This window comes from Elephas maximus, chromosome 3 (genome assembly GCF_024166365.1).
Source record: "Elephas maximus indicus isolate mEleMax1 chromosome 3, mEleMax1 primary haplotype, whole genome shotgun sequence".
Lineage (NCBI taxonomy): Eukaryota > Metazoa > Chordata > Mammalia > Proboscidea > Elephantidae > Elephas > Elephas maximus.
In genome coordinates, this window is record NC_064821.1 from 4714009 (window position 1) to 4733453 (window position 19445).

A 19445-nucleotide genomic window follows, 5' to 3' on the forward strand; every position below is an offset into this window, starting at 1 on the left:
TGGCTTTCCTCCTGAATTTTACTATCAGGAGAAGCCACACCACTTCTAAAGGCCATGCTCGAAAATCTCCTCAGCCAAACATCCAAGTTCATTACTTACAAGCTTTAACTTCCACAAAACATTCAAACAGAATTTAGGAATAATTTCCTCCAAGTCCAGTAACATGTTCACTGTTTCCTTGTAGAGCCGCACCAACAGCATGTTTAACATCCACGTTTCTAGCAACGTTCTGTTTACAATATAAGTCTTCCCCATGGCTCTCAATTCTAAGTCATCCTCAGAATCACCCTTAATGCCCATAATTCTACCAATAACCTCAACAAGACAATCTTAGGCCTTACTATCAAGCTCATCAAAATTCCTCCTGCTTCTACCAATTACCCAATTGCAAAATCACTTCCATATTTCAGGTATTTCATAGAGCCAAGAGCCCACTTCCTGGTCCCACATTCTGTCTTAGTTACCTAGCGCCTGTTTGTAACACAAATACCACAAATGAGTGGCTTCAAAGAACAGAAATTTATTTTGTCACAGATCTGGAGGCTAAAAGTCCAAATCGGGGTCACAGCCATGTCATTTCCTTCCTTGTCAGCAGCTCTACACATTCCTTGGCCCCTTGGCCTTCTCTGGCGTGCACACAATTCTCATTCTGGTCTTTTCATGGCACAGAGGTGACAAGTTTTAGTATGCACAGTACATTAGCCTGACCTTAAGTGACTGACTACATTCCCTTAGACTGCATTACGGAAGGTGATTACATTACTGTATGGAAGGTAACCTGCTCTACCCAAGGCCAACTGATTAAATCACATGTAACTATACCACGACAGCAACCAGACTAGTGTTTGGCCAAACATCCGGGAACCTCAGCCTAGCCGAGCTCACACACAAAATTAACTGTGACACCCAGTCTCAGAGGACACCAGACTTTCCTGAGTTTTGTCTCCAAGAGCCACACCAGGTTCTCTTTGTAAAGCTTGAAGAAAAAAATAATTCAGACTTCCACAGGGGTAAATGGGAAAAGTAACCATTATAAGACAGTGCTCTGTTCTCCTTAACAATGGCCTCCCCTCAAGCGAAAGTACTTTAGCAGAGCCTAACTGACCTGCAGGAAGGGACATACCCTGCCTCAGCCCCTCTAGCACTCCACAAGTGAAAAGGGATCATCCATCCACAGCCCCCTCCTGGCCTTCTATCTTAGCACAGTTCTACCCTGACACACTGGATTCAACTTGACGGCAATTGGTGGCTAATCTCGCCTTGCAAGAAATGCTAAAAGTTCTTCAGAGAGAAGGAAAGTGATATAGACCTGGCATTCAAATCTACATAAAGGCAAATTCCACCAAGTTTAAGAAACAACACCAACCCTTACAATAAAACCCAAAAATCAAACCCGCTGCCATTGAGTCGATTCTGACTCAGAAGAGGAAGGAACATTTCCAAACTCATTCAGTGAGGCCAACATTACCCAGACACCAAAACCAGACAAAGGCATAAAACCAGGAAAAAAATTACATACCAATTATATCTTAAGAACATAAATAGAAAAATCTTTAAGAAAATATTAGCCAATTGAATCCAAGAATTTATAAAAAGAATTACACACCATGACCAAATGGGATGCACTGCTGGTATGCCAAACTGGCTCTACATCTTCAAAACAATTAAAGTTATTACATCAACAGGCTTAAAATAAAACCATACGACCATATCAACAGACACATAAAAACTAACAAAATCCAACACCCATTCATAATAAAAACTCTCATAAAACTTGGAAGAAAGGAGAACTTACTCCACCTGGTACAACCTATAAAAACCTACAACTAACATTATACTTAATTCTGAAAAATTAGACGTTTTCCCCCTAATATTGACAAGACAAGAACATCCCTTCTAACCACGCCTATCCACCACTGTAACAGAAACCAAAAAAATCCACTGACATCAAGTCGGTTCAGTCTCATAGCAACCCTACAGGAAAAACCGGGACTACCACACAGGGTTTTCCAAGGTCGTAAATCCTCATGGAAGTAAACTGCCACATCATCCTCCCCGGAGCAGCAGGCGGTTCGAGCCGCCCATCTTTCAGTCAGCAGCCAAGTGCTTAACAACTGTGCCACTGGGGCTCCTAGGAATAGTATAGTCTTTTAAGTTTCAAAAATTTCAAGGGACACATACACACACAGAAACTGTCTATGGAGACCACGGTCTACTTTTGGACATCAAGGTCAACTGGCGTAACGTAGTTCACAGAGAAAATGTTCCACATCCTACTTTGGTAAGCGCCATCTGGTGTCTTAAAAGTTTGCTAGTAACCATCTAAAATACGCCTGTTGGTTCCACATTCGGAGCAAAGGAGAACAAAGAAAACCAAAGACACAAGGAAAATACCAACCAAAGGACTAAAGGACCACATGAACCACAGCCTCCACCAGCCGCAGCCCAGAACAACTAGACGGTGCTGGGTTACCACCACTTACCGCCCTAACAGGGATCACAAAAGGTGGTTCTGCATAGAGCTGGAGAAAAATGTAAAACAAAACTCAAATTCACAAACAAAGAACGGACTTCTGGTTTGACAGAGACTGGAGGAACCCTGAGACCATGACACCCGGACACTCTTCTAACTCAGAAATGAAGCCACCCCCGAAGTCCACATTTCAGCCAAAGATAGACAGACTTATAAACCAAATAATAACACATGCAAAGAACACGCTTCTTAGTTCAATCAAGTATACGAGATCAAATGGTCAACACCCACACAAACCAATGACGAGAAGGCAGGAATGGACAGGAAATCTGGACAAATGAACACGGGGTGCAAAGGGAAAGGGGAAGAGTGTTGACATATCGCAGGGACTGCAACCAATGTCACAAAACAATATATACAAATTCCAAATGAGAATCTAATTTGCACTGTAAACTTTCACCTAAAACACAATGAAAAAAGAAAAAAAAACTGTCTATAAAAAGTGTGTCTGAGACGTGAAATATACCGTTCTCATATACTGAGGCTTTCTCTTCAAAAAGGAAAAAAACTTTGTTTCCAGAATTCTCGTCTTACTTACATCTTCTGTCATTCCACTTATATTTCTCCTAAGAAAATAAATATGTTACACAAACAACGGAAGGCAATTACTGACCAAATCTTTAGGGAAACAACTGACATGGCGGCAATACCGATAAAGGAATACAAAGGGAAGGAAAGCAAGCATCTGAACCAGCTCACATGAGCAGCCTGCTTAACACAGTTTACCAGGAAAACCCACACTGAGAAGGTTAAGCCCATTCCCAGTCCAGCCTCTTGCTGCTGAGACACAATCACTAGGTTGGGTCACTCCCTGGCCATGGAGGGTGGAGGATCTAAGCAGCCACGGGAATTAACACTGGGACCTCCACACTCCCTTCTCCCCACCCCTCGGCTTCAACTGTTATGAGGTCATTCTCACCCTGAGTCAGCTTGGGATTCTGAAACACAGCTGAAATCTTAGATTCATACAGAGCTTCTTCAGAAGACAGAACCTAAAGGAGTCCTCCCTACCTCTGCCCTCAGACACGTTACACCCTCATTGCGCCAACTCTACGAAAGCACAAAGCAAACCTAGTCTCAAAACAGCCCCAAGACGAGGGCAACAACATCCTCAGAAGAGCATCCCCCACTAGCAGAGCCACGTGAGGCTCTCCAACTCTGCAGGGCTCCAGAGCTCCCCTCAGGACACAAGGCTCCTTTTGACATAGGTGTGAACAGCTACAAGACCTGCAGGGGACGCTGCCCAGTAACAACCACCTTCGTTCACCTCCCTCTGCTGGCGTGAGACTGGCTTTAGTTTGGAATCACCGTCCTTAGGCAAGTGACTACCCAGTCAAGGTTATTCACTCACTATGGACCATCACAGGCGCCCGGTGGCTCAGTGGGGAAGAGCTCAGTTGCTCACCCAAAAGTTCAGTGGTTGTAATCCACTGCTGCTCCTTAGAAACCCTATGGTGCAGTTCTACTCTGTCCTATACGGTCATTATGAGTTGGAATCGACTCAGTGGCAACGAGTTTTGTTTTTTTGTTTTATGGACCATCAAAAAGAATGTAAGACTGGTGCAAAAGGACAAATATTATATGAGAACACTACTATAAGAACTCAAGAAAAGCTTTAAACACATAAGAACATATTTTTTGATGGTTGCAAGTGTGCAGAGGGAGAGGAGTATTCACTAACTTGATAAGAATTATATTAGGTGAAGAGAAGGACAACACACGATACCGGGGAAGTCAGCGTAACTGGACTAAACCAAAAGCTAAGAAGTTTCCTCAATACAACCAAACACTTCAAGGGACAGAGTAGCAGGGGTGGGGGTCTGGGGACCATGGTTTCAGGGGACATCTAGGTCAACTGGCAGAACAAAGTTTATTAAGAAAATGTTCTGCATCCCACTTTGGGAAGGAGCATCTGGGGTCTTAAAAGCTAGCAAGCAGCCATCTAAGATGCATCAATTGGTCCCAACCCACCTGGAGCAAAGGAGAATGAAGAACACAAGACATGAGGAAAATATAAGCCCAAGAAACAGAAAGGGTCACATAAACCAGAAACTCCATCAGCCTGGGACCAGAAGAACTAGGTGGTGCCTGGCTACCACCAATGACCACCCTGACAAGGAACAAAACAGAGAGGCCCTGATGGAGCAGGACAAAAGTGGGGTGCGGAACTCAAATTCACATAAAAACTTAATGGTCTGCCAAACTCTCACAAAAAAGACCATACTTAATGGTCTGACTGAGACTAGAGGAATCCCAGCGGTCAAGGTCCCCAGACCTTCTGTTGGCACAGGACAGGAACCATTCCCGAAGACAACTCATCAGACATGAAAGGGACTGGACAGTGGGTAGAAGAGAGATGCTGATGAAGAGTGAGCTATCTGTATCAGGTGGACACTTGAGACTGTGTTGGCATCTCCTGTCTGGAGGGGGGGATGGGAGGATAGAGAGAGTTGGAAGCTGGCAAAATTGTCACGAAAGGAGAGACTGGAAGGGCTGACTCATTAGGGGGAGAGCAAGTGGGAGTACGGAGTAAGGTGTATATAAACTTATATGTGACAGTTTGACTTGATTTGTAAACGTTCACTTGAAGCTCAATAAAAGTTAATAATGAAAAAAAAAAAATGGTCTGACTGAAACTCAAGGGACCCTGGAAGACATGGCCCCTGAACTGTTAACCTGGAACTGAAACCAGTCCCAGAGTCAACTCTTCAGACAAAGACTAGACTCGACTATAAGACATAAAACGATACTCCTGAAGACAGTGCTTCTTAGCCCAAGTAGATACATGAGACTAAATGGGCAGCTCCTGTTCTAAGGTGCGATGAGAGGGCGAAAAGGGACAGGAGCAGGCTGAATGAGCACAGGAAATCCAGAGTGGAAAAAAGTCTGCTTTCACATTATAGAGAGCAACTAGGGTCACATAACAATGTGTATATGAATTTTTGTATGAAAAGCTAACTTGAACTGTAAACTTTCACGTAAAACCCACCTACTGCCGTGGAGTTGATTCCGAACTTGAACTGTAAACTTTCACTTAAAGCACAATTAAAAAAAAATCTAAGACCAGAAATTCTAATTTTTTCCCCCTGAAATTCACCCCTTTCTTGCCTCTTTCAAAATATTTTCTTTCAAGCTGTATTAACTCAATGTATTTTATATTTGGTGACAAACCCAGGGAAGGGCAGTGGTGACCTGGAATGCAGACACGTCTGACTCAAAAATCAGGCCCCAAGTCAGGGCACCACCACGTGGCACATCCCCTCCCCAGCCTGCACCTTGAGCTGTTCCTGACCAGACTCCAACCAACACTGGACAGCGCCCCACCCTGTGTGCGAAGTGTGGGCTGCTTTTCAGGGTGTTCTATCCTCCTCACTGGTTTTCCGTATCCTTGGGGCTAGTATTTCTCCTATCAGTGCTTTGTGAGAACCCGGAGGGCAGGGATAATTTTCATATTTTCCCTTAATTTACAGTGTCCTGTCAGCTGAAGACTAATGAGTCTCCAAAGACTGAAAACAGAAATGGTGAAGAAAATCTCCACAAAGGCTTTCTCAGAGGAAAGTGATATATCAAGACATTCCCATTCCCACTCCGGATGGGAGGAGGGGAAGTCCTCTGGAAGGTGATACTCCAGGAGCTGAAGTTCACGACATTTCCCAAGAGAAATGGCAGCTTTGGCTTCTGGGATTAGCCCTAGGCACTGAGAAGTAAAATGTTCACAAACATAGAACAAATCTTTTAATAAGAGCCGCCCATTACTACTAGAAAAATAATAAACTGAAGTTTTACAGCTTGTTCATAAACAGTTGACAAGGCTATGACTTAAAGCAGGGGAGCTGGCATTTGGGAATGGAGGGAGGGATGTGGGATGCGCAGATTTAATGCCAGCCCTATAAATAACTAGGGAAGGAGTACAGGGTGGTGGATTGGGCACCTACTTCCCCCACATCCGAAAGCTTCGGGGGAAACCAGATCCCCTGGGGCATCCACAGCCCATCCTGACCGGCTCACCGCTTTTGGCTCTGTGGAGAAGGGGTCCCGGGAGCACACCCCACGAGCATCCCCTTAACGAGTCGAACCCTCCGCTCAGTGTGTGCGGGACTCGGGGCTCCGGGCTCCGGGCTCGGTCGTCGGGAGCAGGGACGGACAGGACGCCCGGGTCCCGGCTGCCGGCGCAGTGTGGCGCCCCGTGCGGGAATGCCGAGGGCCCAGCCGCCCGTTCGCGGGCTCGGGGCCGGAGACCCGGGTGTAGGCGGAAGGCCGGGGCCGCACTCATGGCAAGTTTCCAACAGGCCCTTCCCCTCGCCCCGTCTCGGGAGACCCTGCTCCGCGCTCACCATCTCTGGGCTCGTGAAACCCTCCGGGGTCCTCTCCGCGGGAACCGGACACCAGGAACCCAGCGGCGCACCTCCCAAACGTTCGCGCCGCGACAGCGCAGAACGATGACGTCCGAGCGGGGCTGCGGCGCGCCGGCCCACCCCGGGCCCTGATTGGAGAGTTTGCCAGGCCGCCCGGGCGCTCCTGATTGGACAAAGCGGCTGTGACCCCCCCCCCACCCCGTGTCGGGGAGTGACGTGCGGCGTCCGTGGACGCTCCGCTGAGCTGACCCGGCTTCCGCCCCGCCCGGCTCCCCTGACGTCCGCCTCTGACACGCGCGCTCCGCCCGGGACCGACACCGGCGTCTCCTCCCCGGACGCGGGGCTTCTGGTGCGGCAGGGAACCCCAGACTGGGCGTTCAGGAGACCGACCCCGGCCAGAGCAAGTGGGGCGAGCGCGCGGAAGCGTCCCCCGGGTCCGGGGCTCGGGCAGGGCTGCGGGGCCACCCAGGGACCTGCGTCCTGCTGGGAACACACACTCCACAGTGAGGGCACCGCGTGTGATGAAGGGTCTGTTTAATATTTTCCCAATGCAATGCGTCTTTTGATTTCTTGACTGCTGCTTCCGTGGCTGTTGATTATGGACCCAAGTAAAATTAAATCCTTGACAACTTCAATCTTTTCTCCATTTATTACGATGTTGCTTACGGGTCCAGTTGTGAGGATTTTTGTTTTCTTTATGTCGAGGGGTAATCCATACTGAAGGCTGTGGTCTTTGATCTTCATTAGTGCTTCAAGTCTTCTACACTTTCAGCAAGCAAGGTTGTGTCATCTGCGTAATGCAGGTTGTGAATGAGTCTTTCTCCAATCCCGATGCCCGTTCTTCTTCATATAGTCCATCTTTTTGGGTTATTTTCTCAGCATACAGACTGAATATGTATGGTGAAAGGATTCAACCCTGACCCATACCTTTTCTGATTTTAAACTACATAGTATCCCCTTGTTCTGTTCCAACGGCTGCCTCTCAATATATGTAAAGGTTCCCCATGAACACAATTAAGTGTTCTGGAATTCCTATTCTTCACAATGTTATCCATAATTTGTTATGATCCACACAGTCGAATGCCTTTGCATAGTCAATAAAACACAGGTAAACATCCTTCTGGTATTCTCTGCTTTCAGCCAAGACCCATCTGACATCAGCAGTGATATCCCTGGTTCCACGTCCTCTTCTGAATCCTTGAATTTCTGGCAGTTTCCTGTCAGTGTACTGCTGCAGCTGCTCTTAAATGACCTTCAGCCAAATTTTACTTGCATGTGATATTAATGATATTGTTTGATAACTTCTACATTGGGTTGGATCATCTTTCTTTGGAATGGGCATAAATATAGATCTCTTCCAGTTGGTTGGCCAGGTAGCTGTCTTCCAAATTTCTTGGCTTAGTGAGCACTTGAAGCACTGCATCTGTTTGTTGAAACATCTCAATTGGTATTCCACCAATTCCTGGAGGCTTGTTTTTCACCAATGCCTTCAGTGCAGCTTGGACTTCTTCCTTCAGTACCATGGATTCCTCTTCATATGCTATTTCCTGAAATGGCTGAATGTTAACCAAGTCTTTTTTGGTATAGCGACTCTGTGTATTCCTTCCATGTTTTTGAAGCTTCCTGCCTTGTTTAATATTTTCCCCGTAAAATCCTTCAGTATTGCATCTCAAAGTCTGAATTCTTTTCTTCAGCTCTTTCAGCTTGAGAAATGCTGAGCATGTTCTTCCCTTTTAGTTTTCTATATCCAGATCCTTGCACATCATTATAATAATTTACTTTGTCTTCTCGAGCCACCTTTTGAAATCTTCTGTTCAGTTCTTTTACTTCATCATTTCTTCCTTTTGCTTTAGCTACTCAACATTCACGAGCAAGGTTTACAGTCTCCTCTGACATCCATTTGGGTCTTTTTTTTTCTTTCCTGTCTTTTTAATGACCTCTTGCATTCTTCATGTATTATGTTCATGATGTCATTCCACAACTCATATGGTCTTTGGTCATTAGTGTTCAACACGTCATATCTATTCTTGAGATGGTCTCTAAATTCAGGTGGGATATACTCAGGGTCGACTTTGGCTCTCGTGTTCTTGTTCTAATTTTTTTCAGCTTCAACTTGAACTTGCGTAGGAAGCAATTGATGGTCTCTTCCATAGCTGGTCCCTGGCCTTGTTCTGACTGATGATATTGAGCTTTTCTTTCACCTCTTTCCACACATATAGTTGATTTGATTCCTGTGTGTTCCATCTGATAAGGTCCATGTGTATAGTTGCCATTTATGTTGTTAAAAAAGGTATTTGCAACGAAGAAGTCATTGGTCTTGCAAAATTCTATCATGAGATCTCCGGCATCGTTTCTAGCACCAAGGCCATATTTTCCAACTATGGATCCTTCTACTTTGTTTCCAACTTTTGCATTCCCATCACTAGTAATTATCAATACATCCTGGTTGCATGTTTGATCAATTTCAGACTGCAGAAATTGGTAAAAATCTTCAATTTCTTCATATTTGGCCTTAGTGGTTGGTAAATTTGAATTAGCAGTCGTATAAAGTGGTGTTCCTTGTAGGCGTATGGATATTGTCCTGTCACTGATGGCGCGGTATCTCATATCTCAAATGAGATGCTGATTAGCAAATTACAGTAATCTTTGCAGTGCTACGAAAACAGTTAATACGGTAAAAAAAGGAAGAAGATTAGCTATGATTTGCTCTTTAATAAGACACAAAAGTGTTCCATTTTTTCTCTTCTCTACCTAGTGCCGAAAGTGTCAGCATTGGCATGTGATACCTGTGAAAAAGGAAAACGGGTGTTTGGGGTTTTGTCAGGTATTTAAACAAAAAGCTTCCAGCTTCTCCTCCTGTAAAATGCATTGATTTTTTTTCTTTTTAGAATATTAAATATACCTTCTTCTCTACTAAATGCTACTCAGTGTGATAATTTATGCCTGGAGGTCACCTTCAAACCACAGGAAAGGCTCGGTGGTTCTGTGTGTCTTGGTAACGGAGCTGCTGCTTTACCAATGCTTCTACCGGCACCGAGTCTTACCTTTACCGGTGGCTTCTACCTGCACTGAGTCTTATCCTTACTGGTGGCTTCTACCTGCACTGAGTCTTATCCTTACCAGTGGCTTTTACCTGCACTGAGTCTTATCCTTACCGGTGGCTTTTACCTGCACTGAGTCTTATCTTTACCGGTGGCTTTTACCTGCACTGAGTCTTATCCTTACTGGTGGCTTTTACCTGGACTGAGTCTTATCCTTACCAGTGGCTTTTACCTGCACTGAGTCTTATCTCTACCGGTGGCTTTTACCTGCACTGAGTCTTACCTTTACCGGTGGCTTTTACCTGCACTGAATCTTACCTTTACCGGTGGCTTTTACCTGCACTGAGTCTTATCCTTACCGGTGGCTTTTACCTGCACTGAGTCTTATCTCTACCGGTGGCTTTTACCTGCACTGAGTCTTATCTTTACCGGTGGCTTTTACCTGCACTGAGTCTTATCCTTACCGGTGGCTTTTACCTGCACTGAGTCTTATCCTTACCGGTGGCTTTTACCTGCACTGAGTCTTATCCTTACCGGTGGCTTTTACCTGCACTGAGTCTTATCCTTACCGGTGGCTTTTACCTGCACTGAGTCTTATCCTTACCGGTGGCTTTTACCTGCACTGAGTCTTATCTCTACTGGTGGCTTTTACCTGCACTGAATCTTACTGCCTTAGACTAAATACTTTTACAATTTTCAGTCAAAGAATTATGTTCATGACCTGAGAACATCTACGGTGAAGTGAGTTCCCTTATGTGGCCTTTCGCCTGTAACAAAGGGCATTTGACATGACTGAGGCTTCCGACTAAAGTGTAGGCCTAATTCCATCTTAGTTTAAGAGACTCCATTGCTCCGTTTTGTTATTTTTTAAATACAGCTTGTGTTGTACAATACAGCCTTGTCACTTTTGTAAATTTTCCACTGCACCCCTTGACCTAGAAACAAGCAAGTTCTACAGAAAAGTGTGGCTTTGTTATGAATAGAAATGACCGATGTTGACAGCAGCTTTTACAGGCATTAGAGATATGACTCCAGTTTGTATACTGATTCTCAGAAAATGCCATCTTTGCTCCCCTTCCAAAAATGCTTTCCTGACCCCATTATAATATTTTCTACTTTCCCATAAAACTTGTTCAGCCTAAACCTAAGGGGGATCTAACTCCCACCCCTGCCCCATTAAGATTTGTGATCAGCCAGCTGCCAACTCTGTAAATGTCTGCCAGCCAAACAGTGTATACTTATTACCAGCTCCTTTGTGGTTTTTTCCTTCATTAAGCCTTAGTATATGAACAGCTCCCCAGAGCACCCTGCAAAATTCTTTGCTGTGTGTATCCCCAACTCACGTTGTGATTTCCTTCATTAAATCTCTCTTGTTAAAATTTTAACAGAGTTAAGAGTCACTCTTTGACATTATTGGTGGCAGTGGTGGGTTCCGAAGGTGTATGTGGCCAGGGTGCCAAGGACTCAGACATCATGCCAGCTGGGTCGTTTAGACCCTCCATTTCCACCCACAAAAATTTGGGAGTCATCTCCAGGTAAAGCCTCTCAGGTCGAGCTTTGCTCTCATTTGTGTTGAAACTCTCTGAGGCAGTTTTACTTTTTCTTTAAATTTCCCTTTTATTTTTTGTTTCCCCTGTTGAATTTAATTTGGTTCTGAGATGGTTGAGAGCATCTTTGAATTTGGTAATTTGGTTCTAGGATGCTGAGAACACCTTTGAGTCAAATGTGAGCGTTGTGCTCAACCTTTACCGGAATGTTGCTAGAGGAGACCGTCCTGGTATGCTAAAGTGGTGAGAATACTCTCGAATCTAGTCAAGGTTTCTTTAGCTTGTAGGTTTAGGTCAAGATTTCCCACATGCAAAGTTAAATGTAAAATAGTATAACCTTGACAGGGATAGTTTGGATAATATGTTACCACTTTGGGGGATATTTTAAACTTTCAAAATTAACTTTTCTACTCAGTTAATTAGAAAAACAAGGCTCCAAAGTCAGACAGCCTCAATAAAATACGTATTTTGATTGGTATTTAGAAGCTGCAGAAAGACAACAAGAAAATAAAATAATAAAAGGGCTTCCAAGGGAGAAGGCATTTCCAAATTAACTAGACCAGTGACAAAAATGCAATACCAAGCACCTTCTCGCATTCCTCCTACTGCTGTTCCGCCCAGTCCTTTTCCGGTTGACCCTTCTTTGTATCTTCTCTTGCCCTCCTCTCCTTTGACAACACTGTGATTGAGCTTCCTTTCCTCCCTAAAGAATCAACAGAAGAGCCATTAAATAAACTTATGACTGCTGCTTGTCCTAAAATGTCCTTTAATGTAACAGAGACTACTGTTTGATGTTATTATGAAAAACTTGGGCATCCTCAACTGGCATTATTGCAAAAAGTCTGGACCCTGGAAAACTTTGAGGAAGAAATCCACACCTTACTAGAGATGCCTTTTAAGGATAATAAACTCCCTGGGGTGCCCAGGGGACACCCTGAACTGATGGCCTTTTGGCTACAATAGCTGCAGTCTCCCAATCAAAATTAGAAAAAAAAAAAAAATCCTTTAACTGCAAGCCTGGCACTTGCAATTATTATTATAAGAAACCTGCACATTTGAAATGGGAATGCGTTAAGCTAGGAAATAAAATTAATCTTTTACCACCTGCTAGTGAGTTATATAAAACTGAACTCGAGGAAAGTAACAGGAGGCTTTTCATATGGCAGGACTTAACTCACAAGGATAACATTTCTCTTTTTCAAGTTTCTTGTTTTGCCGATTTTATCTTCTGTAGAGTTAAATGTAGCTGTTTTGAAGAAAAAGCGAATTGTAGCTCTTCCTGAATTAAAATTTTTAAGTAATGTATTCTGGATGCTTGTATAGATTAAGGATTAGAAACTAGTGTTTTGTTTTCAGGATTTTTCATAAAAGATATCAGAAAATAATCACCACAAATGTTCCAAACATTTTTATAGTTGTAGCATATACCTGAAATTTATCATGACTGCTTAACAACGTATGTGGTTTTTCTGTTTTGGTTTTCTAAGTTTTGTCTTACCTCAGCAAGTCATAACTGGCATTCACTATGTTTTTGTTTTGTTTTCACGTCTTATAAGGCAGTCTTTTAAGTCTTAGGTTTTTTCTTCTTCTAGGAAAAACACTTTTTTGCTTCTATTTTATAATCTAGACTTTTGAAAACTACTGTAAGAAATTTTAATACAAACCAATCTGTCTGAAAACTGCACTGGAAAAAAGATAATTTGAATTGGTATTACAAGGCCTTCAAAAGAGACAAATTATTCTAAACTTCTTTAAAACATCCTAGCAAGCTTGGTAACAAGCTTCATAACAAGGGTTATGAAAATAATAATTTCATAACTCTGGGTGGTATTAAATTGGAATATAATAATTCTTTAAAGAAATTGCTGTCCTTAGTTTAATAATAAGTGCTTACATAAATTAAATGCTCCTAACATTCCCAGGAATTAATGAAAATAAACTTGTTCTGACAAAGATGTTTATGGCAACCTTGAAAACAAAAATGCTAAAAACAAAATCTTTCCAGGTAACTTAGATATTGTATGAAATGTGTTTTATTTAAAGGGAAGGAGTTATTTTTATTAATAAGAAGACTAAACTGCTTACCAAGAAAGATAAATAATATAAACATCACTAGAATTTGAAATCAGAAAAGCACTGTCTTAACACATTTACCAGAAACTAGATGAATCAGCAACAAAAGAGCCGTGAACAAATCTATAGTTGATTAAAAAATAATAATAAAGGGTTTAAATGGAATTATAGACTATTTAGACAAACTTTACTCCAACAATTATTACATTTTTTAATATATAGGCTAAAACTAATTTCTAAGATTTTTAAGTAACTTAACTGGTATTAAATTGTTAATGGATATTCATTATAATTAAAGCTGTAAGTTCTCTTTATGCCACAGACAAAGGATACTAATAATGAAAGTGTTCATTTTTCCCACCTAAAGGGTTGTGCTTTAAGAAGTATTTAAAAATGACAGAAAAATTTTAATAATCTTTTAAAGGGAATTTATTTGATATGGTCAAAGTTCTTGTTTGCTGCTACTAAAAATTTAATGGGTCAATTTGTGAGAATTTTTATAAGTTTTAATGTCAAGTAACACATAAGGCAAAAAATTGAGTTTCTCGATGTTTACATAACAAAATTTTCTTTAATCACTAGGTTAAAGAGTTAATTTTACTTTGTGCATTCTGCCTCAAAGGGAAGGGTCAGTAAAATAAATTCCTGAATGGAAAATCAAGCCACATGGCTTTAGAAAAAGCTAATGTTTTTACTTTTAAAATCTTTAATTAAATAACTCTAACACTGTTCTTCAATGACCTATAATGAACTCCTGACAACTTTAAAATTTTATGAAAGGCCACAAAGGATTTGCTTTATAAAAAGAAAAATGATGAAAGGGTTCATTTAATATATTACAAAGTACATAAATTACTAACTTGAATCTATCATCATCAAAGCCAATAATTTAACTGGAAATTCACATCATTCACCCATTTTATTGTTTTACTATTCAGATGTTCAGAGACTTAGTAATCCTAGTATATTCTTAGTGTATCCTGTTTAACACAGGGTCACTGTGAGTAGGATATGACTTGACAGCAATAGGTCTGTTTTTGTTTTGTTTCTCAAGATTATATGTTGTATTTAAAGCTTTTTGAAAATAAGGCTAATCATTATATTATTTAATGTTTTATTGACTTTATTTGGCCTTACCTTACTCTTGTAATTCCCATCAGGTCTTTCATTTTTAACAATCATTACCACAAGCTAACCATGGCCATCTTTAAGTCTGTCATTTGCAGATAAATTCTACTTTGCTGATTCACTAGAAATGCTCGACTAAAATATTTCAACAAAAATAATGAACTACATCAGACTCACGAAAAGGATCACGATGTCTGGAACAGGATGTCACCGAACTGCAGTCAAGATCTCTGGAACCCTCATGTAGAAACTGATGAAGTTTTCAGACTGCTGCTAATCCAGAATTGCATGGAACCAAAATGAACTTCATAAAACTGAGTAAACTAAAAGAATTACTGTAAAATTTCTTAGAATCTTTCTCATTTCTATTATTATAAAGTAACACATCTGTCACACTTAATTCGGCTTTAAAAGAGTATTTTTCACAAGCTAAAGAATCCTCTGATGACCAAGAATCGAAATGCCAACATCTACTTAATGTTGCCCCAAGAAAATACATATTGGGAAGGACTACTAACCTTCATGCTACCAAATTACAGAGAATTATGGCTTGGATCCACCTGTCCCAATTAAAAAAAAAAAAAGTGGGGGGGAAGGGCTAGAGCTCCTGCTTAGACTGTTCCACCAACTGAAGGACTCAAATGAAAATGTAAACACTGACAGGATCAGAAGCGGATGGCATCTGCTGCAGACCACTTTTCCCAAGATCTCAGGACCAGGCCTGCATCTAATCTTTGTTAATATGAACTTCTAAAATCACTGGACTTTGTATAGCTTTAGAATTACTTTATTTTAATGTAGGTATTTTATACATGTTTTATTCGTTTAAGAATCTTAGTCTTTCTCTTTTAGATGCAAGTTACTTACTTTGACATCATTGACTTTCTGTTCAATATTTCAGCTATTTGGATATTAACTACTCTGTTATGTTGCTGTTATGTGATTTCCTGCTTTCTCATACAAATAATAATAATTTTAATAATACTTGCTTTTAAGATAGCTTTTAGCAATCAAGCTTGGTATACCATTTTTATTTGAAATAACCTTCTTTTATATACTTAATAGTACTTACTAATATCATTATACTTGTCTACCAATTCACATAGACATAAAAGCCAGTATTACTACCATCTATTGAATAATAATTTTCTATGCTCACTATCGATACCCTTGCAATTTGAGTCATAATTTTTGCCATTCTCCTTTAATTGCAATGTGGTCTCAAGTTAGTATTATTTCTTACTTTAACATTTTATTTTCTTTTTTCCTTGTACACCTAAATCCCTCATTTTCAATGCAAGTTATTGAAACAATAGCTCTTTACATAATCCATATTGCATTTGAGTTAGTTTTGTTATATCAATTAGGTTTCTTTCCCTGGTAACCAAGTTTTGCATAATACAATTTTTTAAATTTTTGCATTTCTGCTTTCTGTAATTCCTACTAATGCTTAGAAAAAAATGCATTTGTTAAGTAGACTCAAACAGTAGCTAGTGCTGAGAACCTTACTGTTGGGTCTGTCATCCTTCTCCAACAACCAAATACTGCAACACTTGGCTGGGGACTGCACTAAGAGGGTCACCTTATTTGCTAAATCAGTTATTAAATTATTAAGACAGAAGTGGACTCACCAGAACCCTAACTTGACTCCTTGCCCAGGTCGAATAATTTCTCTGTAATCCGGCCTTCCTTCCAATCACTCTCTAGATTTAACTTTTGACCTTACATTTGGTTAGAAACCTCCTGCCTGTCAAGTTGTTCCTCGCAGTTCAGCCTTGTTCTGCTCATATCCCCAATATAGAGGATCACTGAAGCAGAGTGTTCAAGGCATGGCACAATGAACAGACATAATGAAATGATGTCTACGGTTTTAGAGGCCTAAGAAAGACCATCTAAAACCCACAAAATCCTTGTGGAAAACAAGTTACTCCTTTGTTGGTAATGTAAGACTTGCTCACACTGAAGATGAAACTCCACGTATAGCAAGGCAAATAATTAGTCCATGCAGAAGAAGGCAGTCTTACAATGGTAACTGATGAATTTCTATGGATATCCTTGATCAAAAGGGTGGAATGACAAAAAGCATTCTAATATTTCAGACATTTGACATGACTACGGTTTCTGACTAAAGTGCAGGCCTAAATCCACCTTAGCTTAAGAGACTCAATTTTGTATTTTTAAATACAGCTTCTGTCAAACAATACAAGCTGTCACGTCTGTGAATTTTCCACTGCACTCTGTGACCTAGACACAAGTTCTACAAAAAAATGTGGTTTTATTAGGGTTAGAAATGACCGATGTTAAAAGCAGCTTATATAAGTGTTAGATAATACTTTGTACTTTTCCATAAACCTTTTTCAGCCTAAGCCCAAGGGGGATCTAATCACCCTTAAGACTTGTGGTCAGCCAGCTGCCAACTCTGTCAGCCAATCATTGTACCTGTGACCGACTCCTTTTGGTTTCTGCCTTCATTAAGCCTTTGTAAAAGAACAGCTCCTCAGAGCACCCTGCAAAATTCTCTGCTGTGTGTATCTTCAACCTTGGTTGTGATTTCTTTCAATAAATCTCTCTTGTTAATATTTTAAGAGTTAAGGATCACTCTGACACTTTGGTTCTTTAGAAAAATAGCTTCAGAGATTTTTCCCTTAAGCTGTAAGCAGTTACCTTTGTCCTCGTTTTCTACCCCACAGGGTTTTTTTCCAAGTTGATTGACATTTTCTGAGTAAGATGTAAAAAACTTGATGATTTGATACATTTTCTCTGGCCCTAGATTAGTAAGCATCTTGCAAGGACTGGTCAATATACTATGCAAATGAAGTGGCAATGGTCCACCGAGGTTTTTGGTCAGTTTGCAGCCCTGCTGGGAGGGCCATGTCTTCAAATTGACAAGGATTTTACCTAAATAAGTAGCCTGGCCCACAGAGGTAAAAGAAAGGAGAAAAGGCAAGAGAAGCAAAGAGAGGAGAGGTGAGGAACACCCTAAAAGAGCTATTAACGTGGATCACAGGGCTGTAATACGACAGCAAGAAGCCTGGAAGTGGACCTGCTCTGTAGCTGGTGATGCCTGGCCCAGGATGGATCTTGCAGCAGAGGTGGTAGTAACAGCAGAAACCTATTAGGAATGAAACTAAAAGAAAGCTGAACAAAGCTGCTACTCTGGCTATGAGCTGGGTCAATTAGCACTGGAGAGGCTGATGACAGGCTAAAGGTGGAGAGGCCTACATGGCTGAGGGGGTATTCACAATCAAGAGGAGGCCTGTCTTGAGGGGACTGAGGCCTTTATGGCTGAGAGGGGGTGTACATGGCAGAGAACAAGGGCCTGCTTGCCTACATGGCTGAGAGTGCCGATGTACACTGATGAAGGGAGGGATATGCACTCTACTTCAGGGGAGCCTTCCAGACCTCGCCTATGTGCTTCCTGACCCTGATCTGAGTTGTAGCCTGTTGATCTTTATCCTGAGCTGTACCCTGTTACTTCTTAAATGTGACAAACACCTTAAGGAATAAGATGTCAGTAAGGATTAAGGTGCACCTGACCCAAGCCAAGGTGTTTTAAACACCTCATATGCATGCAAAAGCTGGACAATAAGGAAGACCAAAGAATTGATGCATTTGAATTATGGCGTTGGTGAAGAGTATTGAGTATACCACAGACTGCTGGAAGAACAAATCTGTCTTGGAAGAAGTACAGCCAGAATGCTCTTTAGAAGTGAGGATGGCAAAACCTTGTTTCACATACCCTGGACATGTTACCAAGAGGGACCAGTCCATGGCTTCAGGTGACTTCTAAGTCAATTGGCAAAATAAAATCTATTAAGAAAACATTCTGCATCCCACTTTGAAGAGTGGCGTCTGGGGTCTTAAACACTAGCAAGCGGCCATCTAAGATGCATCGATGAGTCTCAACCCACCTGGATCAAAGGAGAATGAAGAACACCAAGGTCACAAGGTAATTATGAGCCCAAGAGACAGAAAGGGTCACATGAACTAGAGACTTACATCATCCTGAGACCAGAAGAACTAGATGGTGCCCGGCCACAACCGATGACTGCCCTGACAGGGAGCACAACAGAGAATCCCTGAGGGACCAGGAGAACAGTGGGATGCAGACCCAAATTCTCCTAAAAAGACCAGACTTAATGGTCTGACTGAGACTAGAAGAATCCTGGCGGTCATGGTCCCCAAACCTTCTGTTGGCCGAGGACAGGAACCATTCCCAAAGACAATTCATCAGACATGGATTGGACTGGACAATGGGTTGGAGAGAGATGCTGATGAGGAGTGAGCTACTTGTATCAGGTGGACACTTGAGACTGTGTTGCCTTCTCTTGTCTAGAGGGGAGATGGGAGGGTAGAGAGGGTTAGAAACTGGGAAAGCGGTCACGAAAGGAGAGCGGGCTGACTCATTAGGGGGAGAGTAAATGGGAGTATGTAGTAAGGTGTATATAAGTTTATATGTGAAAGACTGACTTGATTTATAAACTTTCACTTAAAGCACAATAAAAAAAAAAAAAGAGGTACCAGTCCCTGAAGAAGGGCATTGTGGTGGTTTAGATTGTGTGTCAGCTTGGGAGGCCATGATTCTTAGTGTATATATATATATATGTGATCACCTCCATGATGGAATCTTCCGTGAGTAGCCAGTCATTTGAAAGGGATTTTCCTTGGGTGCTTGGGCTGCTTCCAGATATAAGTGGACATTCTGGCTTTTACCCTTGTGGATCCTGCAGCTGCCTCCTGTTCGTCTGACCTCTGGTTCTTGGGACTT

At 41.7% G+C, this 19445-nt stretch overlaps 2 protein-coding genes across 11 annotated transcripts in view; both read right to left on the reverse strand.

Moving 5' to 3' along the window:
• The window catches only part of LOC126071887 (zinc finger protein 14-like), a 68902-nt gene extending 61944 nt beyond the window's left edge, over positions 1 to 6958 (reverse strand). For 2 of the 5 annotated variants that reach the window (XM_049876301.1, XM_049876309.1), the window contains exon 1: positions 6868 to 6958. Coding sequence is in view for 1 of the 5 variants with exons in the window: in XM_049876297.1 (XP_049732254.1) it covers positions 6542 to 6870 (329 nt within the window). In the remaining 4 variants the exon portion in view is untranslated. Of the gene's footprint in view, positions 1 to 315 lie in introns of all 5 variants that reach the window. The other 3 variants (XM_049876302.1, XM_049876297.1, XM_049876307.1) reach the window with 3 other exon arrangements.
• LOC126071891 (zinc finger protein 555-like) overlaps positions 1 to 19445 on the reverse strand; it is a 116311-nt gene that overhangs the window by 16557 nt on the left and 80309 nt on the right. The window contains exon 1 of one of the 6 annotated variants that reach the window (XM_049876325.1): positions 6868 to 6949. The exons of 3 other annotated variants lie outside the window; for them this stretch is intronic. In XM_049876325.1, the coding sequence (XP_049732282.1) occupies positions 6868 to 6870 (3 nt within the window). In that variant the 5' untranslated portion in view covers positions 6871 to 6949. Of the gene's footprint in view, positions 1 to 6541; positions 6602 to 6867; positions 6950 to 19445 lie in introns of those variants that run through there. 2 more of the 6 variants (XM_049876327.1, XM_049876328.1) reach the window with 2 other exon arrangements.